The sequence below is a fragment of the Epinephelus lanceolatus genome, chromosome 14, assembly GCF_041903045.1.
Source record: "Epinephelus lanceolatus isolate andai-2023 chromosome 14, ASM4190304v1, whole genome shotgun sequence".
In the NCBI taxonomy this organism is placed as follows: domain Eukaryota; kingdom Metazoa; phylum Chordata; class Actinopteri; order Perciformes; family Serranidae; genus Epinephelus; species Epinephelus lanceolatus.
Genome location: NC_135747.1, coordinates 26,191,085 through 26,199,374, shown reverse-complemented (window position 1 = coordinate 26,199,374; position 8,290 = coordinate 26,191,085). Strand labels below are relative to the sequence as shown.

General features: G+C 40.8%; 1 protein-coding gene across 1 annotated transcript in view; it reads right to left on the bottom strand.

Annotated features, from left to right (window-relative positions):
* Positions 1 to 3,227: 3,227 nt before the first annotated feature.
* anos1 (anosmin 1) overlaps positions 3,228 to 8,290 on the bottom strand; it is a 52,419-nt gene continuing 47,356 nt past the window's right edge. Inside the window, exons 12-14 of the mRNA XM_033613775.2 lie at positions 7,779 to 7,999; positions 6,933 to 7,074; positions 3,228 to 4,446 (exon numbers count right to left, since the gene is read on the bottom strand). Coding sequence (XP_033469666.1) covers positions 4,388 to 4,446; positions 6,933 to 7,074; positions 7,779 to 7,999 — 422 coding nt within the window. The 3' untranslated portion in view covers positions 3,228 to 4,387. The remainder of the gene's footprint in view (positions 4,447 to 6,932; positions 7,075 to 7,778; positions 8,000 to 8,290) is intronic.

Genomic DNA, 8,290 nt, shown 5'->3' with positions numbered 1-8,290 from the left:
TATGATACTTAAGTCATAATATTGTGACATAACATGTTTTGTGACAACATTTGTGATTTATTACCTCTTTCCACCTGCAAATTATGTCCCCAAAGAAAAACTTTGTCAGCATCTGTTTTAAATAGGACTGTCAAATGATTTTAAAAAAAAATAATCTCATTAAATACATGCTCTGTGATTAATTAATCTAAATCTAATCAAAATTTCAATTCAAATTAATTTTGGCAGATGTGTCGTAGTAAAGCTAATGGATTTTGGACACAATTGTCCCCCTGTCCTCCACCACCGAAAGTGGTCCGCAGTCCATTGCAATCTATTAAAGTGTTAGTTAGTTAGTCGACACCTGGTCAAGTGTGGCTAACAGCTAGCGCTAGCATCAGAGGCTGAGCTAGCTCGGACCTCCGGTTTCTCTGCTAAATGCTTTGCGTTACAGTGATATTTCAGGCTTGAAATTCTCCTATGGTATGAAAATTACATACTACAGATACTGCAGAAACTACAGTGCTCCTACAAACAGTTCCTTCTGGGCATTTTTTAAATGTAAATGCTCCATTTATGGAGCCAAAAAGCGCTGTCTCGGCTGCCTCCATCACGTGACGAGGCCATGTGTGGCCCTCAGTCACACACCAGATCAGAGGCCACCTCCGAACGTGATTAATCAGCGTAAATTTTTTTGAACAAATTATTTTTTCTGTGATTAATTGATTGAAATTAACGTGTTTTTTTACAGCCTTAGTTTTAAGACAAAGTTTTCAGTCTGGTCATCTCATTTCAGTCATTTATTATTTCAGATAAATGTATCCAGTGAGCTGTTCGAGCAATTCATTTTAATAATCTAATAGGCAACCAAACATTTAATTTGTATTTTAGTATTTGGAGTCTATGTATCAATACAATATTGCCACTCAAATGATCACAATATTATGCTGTATTAACATCCCCGTCCCTAGCCAGTACCACACTGGAATAATATTTCTCTACTCGGGGACAAAAACAAACAGAACACCAGCAATCACGGATATTTTTTCTTAATTAATATGGGCAAAATAAAAACAGTGGGGAGAGTAATTTTCTTTAAGCATATCTAAGGTAAATCAAAATAACACATGGCTCAGGGGGTGAAAAACAAAACTCATTAAAATGCATCTCAAAATAGAAAGCCGACTGCACTAATTGGAAAATTTAATAACAGCTAAAATGTTTTATCTGGTTTTTATCTCACAGTTTGTCTACATCCTCCATCACAACTACTTCTGTTGTATCTATTTTTGGAAATGTCACAAGATATGTAACTGATCTAATTTTGATGTAATCTTGGACAAGCTACGTGACTTCTTCTGGTCTTTTTTCTTTATTTCAATCTATGAAAGAAAAGAATGAGATCCAGTTGCTGGTGGATTCTTTGCATGTTGTCATCATAAACACTTTGCAGGCAGTATAATCTGAAGTCCAACCTGCCAGGTTTGGCACATGCAGTGGTTTGAATACTGTGAATTACTCAACCAGTGAGGATGCTGATGTTCATTAGCACAGTGAAAAACAAAAGCTTTGTTTGCTATGAATGGATAAAAGGATGAATGCAATTCTTTCAAGTCAGTTTTGTCAAAGGCGTCCGCAAAATAAACTTAAATGTAATGACAGTGACCACATATGTAACACAGTAGTTATATCTCTGTTGTAAATAAACCTCTGTCTCATTGAAGCTACCATTAAGAGGAATGATATGTCGACTTGCCTGGATTCATAAAACATATAAACAATGTGGACTATTAAAGCTTGGTCACTTTGATGAAGTTAACCTTTGTCATATTTGCTTGATTGGTCAGAATTTCCATGTGGGAAAAATCCAGGAAGTGAACAAAACATTGAAGAAGAGTACACTTGCAAGATAAATGTGACACTTTCTAATGTCACAATGGAGGGACAACTACGCAGGTTGATTTTAGCGCTGCTCATCGTGGACTATATTGCTGTCATTGTTCATTTTAGTCAAACCATACAGTTTGAAAACGAGGCGCGGCTCCAACTAGAAAACAATGTTTTGATGCATTGGATGTGCTGAATGTGCATATTAAGGCAGTACAGGAGGAGGTGCACATTAATAATCCTCCAGGACTGTAACATGCTCATGTTTAACCCAAACAATGTGTCATGTGACTGCAGTTGGTTCGGATCCAGGTCGGAACACGTTCTCACCACAAACAAACTGCACCAGAGTTCGTTTGTAAGTGGGCCGAAACCACGTCTTCAGGAAGGTCTCGGTCCGGTTGTTTTGGTGCACACCTGAGTGCGATTGCTGTGTTCACACCTGCCCAAACAAACCACACTTAGGGGGCAAACCGATTAAACCAAACCAAACAGGGAAGGTGTGAAAGCACCCTTACAGCTAAATAGTGCACTTAATTGTTTTTGAAGCATACGAGGCGAGAAATAGACAGTGCAGTAACAGAATTTTGATTTATATTTGATCAGCACTGCCTAGTTTGACAGTTTGACCGCAGTTTACCAGCAGTAATTGACATGACTGACAGTTTCGTTAGAGACTCCTCAGCTCTGATTGGTTGTTTTTGTTTAAACAGTGGATTCTTTCAAATGCCTTTAGAGCACTAAGCGAAGGCAGATTAACTGTCTCGTGTGCTACTGTCTGGATGTGGTGGCAGTTTGAGCAAATATGAAAAAAACTTTTTTATATAAGTCACCAACTACAGCTTTAAACACTATTTTTCATGCGTCCTTTCAGGATTATTGAATACGTCCTTAGACATAAAGTTTCCATCCGACATACACAAACAGCTCTGCTTGCAGAAAATCATACACTCCACACATATAGGATTAACTCTCACAATGTCACTCTAAGCTTTATTTTCTTATAAACATTTCCACTTTTCATTTTACGAGGGCGAGAGGCTGCTGAGCAGAGGAGGGATTTAATGCTTTTCAAACACACAAGTGCTCTGAGAAGCAGAGCATTATGTCGAGGGGTGCCGACCTCAGCGATGGTAAATTCGCCGGGGCTGCTGAGCTAGATGACCTGTTTATTTGGACTTGCAGAGCGCATGTCTCAGGCTCCTGGACCGATCAGTGAATATGCTGTACAGAGAGTCGGCCATGATGGCTTTTACAGCCAAAACAAGCAACATTAACTGCCAAATAGCCGAGCACTGGGAGGAGAAGCATGTCTATTTACCGCTCGCAGCAGCTTCAATTAAACAAACAGCAAAAAGGGAACTGGTTAAGGATTATTTTTATTACTTAGCATTTTGTACAGTTTCTACCATGGAAAAATAACATGTAACATAAGACTGTATTTACAATTCCATTTTTACAAAATGTCTTTACAAGATTTTTTTTTTTTGCCGGTTCAAAAACTTGAGACTAGAACACATGGAACATACACATTCACACACATCCAAACCAAACTTTGTAATACACACATAAATAAATATAGACATTCACTGACTGCTCCACGACAAATATTTCTACAGCCAAGAACATGTACAATTCATCATTTCCACACAAGTTATAATTTCATTAATAAACATTACGTATTACTCCCGATATAATTCTTTGTTAATCTGTTAATGAAATATTGCTAACATACTGAAAAGAGGTAACACAGACATTATTTCATGCCAACAGAATGCTAACGGTTGTCATGCAAAACCATTACGAGCTTACAATTTGAAGCAAGTAATTCATTTACAGATCAAAAATCAAATGTACTACATGCAACATACTATGTGAAATATTCTGGGTTAGACAACAATGACTTTAGTTACATTATCCATCAGTACTGACTGTATGCCTAAGCGCCTCTTTAATGGGTAAAACAAAATAAATAGATTAATTTCTACTTTTCTGTCTCATGGATAAAGAATTGTTTTACAGTTCTGGCATTTCCCACCATCCATGTTCAACCGTCTTCATCAAGTAATTGTTTTCTTTAAACCACAACCTAATTGCCTGTCAAGTGACTGAACTGAATTTTTATTATCTTGGGGCTGCGTCTGACGACAGCTGGATCACAACTATGTTATCCTGGGGTCTTAACGTTTACCGGGAATTTCATAACTTCCTTGATGAGCTGGGGGTGTGTTTAAGGGAGCTGTGTACTAACCAACGCAGAATATGAGACCTTGCAGTATAAATGTCATTGTACAGACCAACCCGTCCGCTGACATGTATCCGTCAAAGGAGAGGGGTTGAGAAGGAATAGCTGATGTGTTGTGGAGCCTGGAGAGGATGGACCCATATTTCACGAGCAGAGGGGGTCAGTTCATGGTCTGGTGCGCTGTGTTTCTGTTTGGTTCCACACATTCCTTCCCTGACAGACAGGAGCAGAGAGCCACCGGTACTTCTCCCTATTGGGTTTGCCTCGACTTGCAGCTCAGTGCCTCTCTACTGATGGCTTCTGGTGGTGAGAGTGGTGCTGCCGGAGTCTGGGTCCTAGAGAGACACACATTATCAGAGATCTGTCAGATATCACTGCAGAGATTCGGGCCTTAGTAATAATTGACTTTTCTTCCGTACTGTATAAATGTGCTTGTTTGGCGACTTGCTGTCGCAGTATTTAACCTGTTATCTGGGTCATTTTACATCCTCTGCTTTTGCTGAGCTAAACACTAACTGTTAAGTGCTGCATTTTTTATGCTGCCTAACACAAAGTAATGTGGCGGGAGCACAGCATCTTTTCTTAAAAACTGCTGATTTTGGGGGGCAGCGGAAACAAGCTGTAAACACCACACTGACATATTATCCCCTTATAAAGGTGATACGGTAATTTGAAAGGACAGACAAAGGAAGAGGCCACACTCAGCAGTCAGACAGGAGTCACTTTACAAACTAATCACAGCCGACAGATGTCTTTCCCTTCTTCTGTAAATATTCAGTCGGAATAGTTGATCGTGTTAGTGCAGGGCTACCCAGAGCTTAAAATCTGTCCCACAGACGATAGTCCTACACACTTATAAACAGCGTCTAGAAGAAGATCAGCTCTGCACAGGCTAGTTAATAACATGTCGGGCAGGAAATCCAAAGTGTGGGATCATTTTGAGAAGGTGAAGGACGAACCCAAGGTGATATGTAAACCCATCTTCATTGGTCGACTACAAACATGACGTATCATCTGAAACATGGAAGTAGCTACATGCTCATTAGCCCACAGCGTCATTAACAGGCGGCTCGCTCAGTGTGTGACGTGCACTTGTAGATAAAATATAGGCCTATATTAATGAAGGTTCATTAGTACAGTTTTGTATTTCTCTGTAATGTAGCACAGTGTAAACAATGTTCCTGATACTATTCTTTCTCACACCTTCAACTCAAACCATTGTGTTGCCCTGTATCGAAAACATGCAGGCGACTAGTCGACTAACGACCGTGACCATTATTTAAACTGTGCCACAGTGTAATGTTGTAGTAAATAAATGTGTAACAGTAACCCTATTGATAATTATTATACATGATTCGCCTGATGAGTAACGAGATGTAACCCTTACCCTAACCTTAACCGCCTCTCTTTTAACACCTCATAACTAGCTAAATGCTAACTTGGCATTTTCTTGAGGGCTTTTGCTTCTAAACCAAAGAGTGGAGAGGTGTGTGCAATGGGGTATGGTGGGCGAGTCATGCAGCTCATGGGTGAGTCACGTAGCTGCTCTAGTCGCAGCTATACCTACTCCAAAAAACTAGGTATTTTACCATAGCTAAAAGGCTATCTGAATATTTGTTTTAATTTCTGAACAGCATTATTATTGGGTGCCTTAAAATGTGTGAATTTAATTAATTCCTCTGGTATTACGTGACAACGCCATGTCAGATGAGGTCAGAGTGCAAGGGTCGGGTTCAGGTAAACTTGTGAAGAGATGTGCAGTTGCAGGAGCTACTTAATAGCACACACAGGCTGAACAGGCTGAGAAAGACCAGAAAATTGCGAGGACAGTTTGGGGGCTGCTTTTTAGATCCATAAAATTAGCCCACTTGGACACAAGGGACTTCCACTGTGGGGGCATAACCATTAGGATGGAGTTTAAAATTTAAGTCTCTAATGATGGGGCAGACAACGAGCGGACAATGATGTGCCCAGGGGACATGAATGGCTCTAGCAAAGAGACAACTGGATGTCCGACACCAATTTTGGCATATGCAGTCCAGAGAGAAATCATGTCTGAGGCAAGGCAACATTCTTTTGATGGAACCACCTATGTAAGTACATATAAGCAGTTTTCCTCAGAGCACATTTACACTGTGCAACAGCTCTCAGCACGCATAGACGGAAAACAAAAATATGAAGGTGAAAGATGCCAAAACGCTCCGTAGAGCTGAGGAGAGCTGCTACAATTCTCTGTGAGTTCATCACTTCACGCAAGCCCTTTCACACATAGGTAGGCATGTGATCCATTGTTGATATTAAGATGTGTATTAATCATACTTGAAACATTAGTTTTGACATTTTGTGAACTATTTGCTTTCTGGTGAATGATTATTTGTGCTGGACTATTTCTCAGCTCTGAGCAGCCAGGAAACGTGTTATTGAGTGAGCTTCAGAGGTGGGGGTAGGTGGATTTTGTTTCTGTCGGACAGAGCCAGGCTAGCTGTTTCTTCCTGATTTCCAGTCTTCATGCTTAACTAACCAGCTGCTGGCTGTAGCCTTTTATTTATTGCACAGACTTGAGTGGTATCGATTTGTTATGGAGCTCTTGCCAGAAAGCAAATAGACAAACTGAGACTAAAACTAAGATGTCAAACAATTGCCTTAAGGATAAATGAAGGATCTAATGTGTGTTGCTAGGACTTAGCAATAACACCCTACCCAAACTTTAACAGAAATAACATTAGTGGATATTATGGAGTACAAAAGATATTAATAAATCCAACATATAATCACTTAAACTGAGCTAATAAAGTGTTTGCAACAGCTCACAGTGACTTACGGTGTTGAATGACTGGTAATATGTTCGGGGTCTGAAAGGTCTTGACAGTGGCGGGACCTTCCCCTCCAGTTGTTATGACCTGCACCTCCAGTCTGTAGTAGGTCGATGGCCGCAGGTTGGACACAACGAGCAAGTTATGATCCTGCCAAGTGAGGGAGGATAACAGCAGAAGACATGCAATCAGCTGAAAGACAGCAGAACGTGCCTTATTTGACAGGACTTGAATTTGAATGGGCTGTAAACCAGGCGAGTATCAGCAGCAGAGCTGTCTTTGCACAAGCCACAGACAAAAACAAAGACTTTGTTTTCATAAGGCTCGCTGTCTCTCCCTTTTTTTTGCTGCCAGCTTGATAAAGTGTGCGGTGGGTGGTGTTATTTATAGACAAGCTCCAGAGGCTGGGAGGTGCAGATAGGCGGAACGTGTTGTTGATGGAGCAGATTATGTCAAAGAGCGGCTTTTTCGGAGCTCTCACGGAGGATGAAAGAGGAAGACGTGAAGGCAGATGAAAACGTAGAGGAGGAGAAACTTCCAGCAGGACACAACACTTCCTCTGATCTCTCCCTGTGTCTGTCTACACACCGCCGCTTATCACAAGATTCATGCAAAGAGGCCACAACAGTGTTATCCTCAAATCACCCTCACCTCTGACAGATGCTGTGAAATGAACAGCTGAAAATAGAACATACCATTCTACTACAAAGGGCAATTTGCATGACTATACATGACAGCATGTGGGATACTGAAACATAACCAATCTGCAGGATTTGAAAACAGCCTTTACTCTTTGGCTATTAGAGTTAGAGCTAGAAAAACACTGATCCTGTTTTTAATGAAAACAGACTTACTGGAGGCAGGATCTGGGACTGGGAGATGATGCTGTTGGGCAGGCTGTTTTGCCGGCTTTCAGTGGTGATCTCAGCCCAGGTGACCTGGAAGCCTGTGATTCGCTGATGGGGAGCAACCCTGGACACGCGCCACAGGAAGTTGCCGGTGATGTTTCCATCAATGATGGAGAAAGAGGCCGTCAGGTTCTCTGGCTTGGCCAAAACCTTTGGAAGCCCTGGAGCTGTTGGGAGAAGGGTGGTGTCAGTCAGGGTCGTGATATTGAAGCCATAGTTTGACATTTTGGGAATGAAACATGCTTTATAGTCTGGGCTTTAAATTCGCCTCAATCACTGAACTGAACAGGCCTCATTTCATTTTGCACAAAACTGTTGCTCAGCACAAATTAAAAGTAACTATCTTGTTTAAATCAGTATGGATATTACTTGTATAAAAAATCAGGCTACCAAACTACAGTGTAATTACAAGTCATTTATTCAATCTAGCTCCGAGAAACAGTGCATGAGAAAAAGAG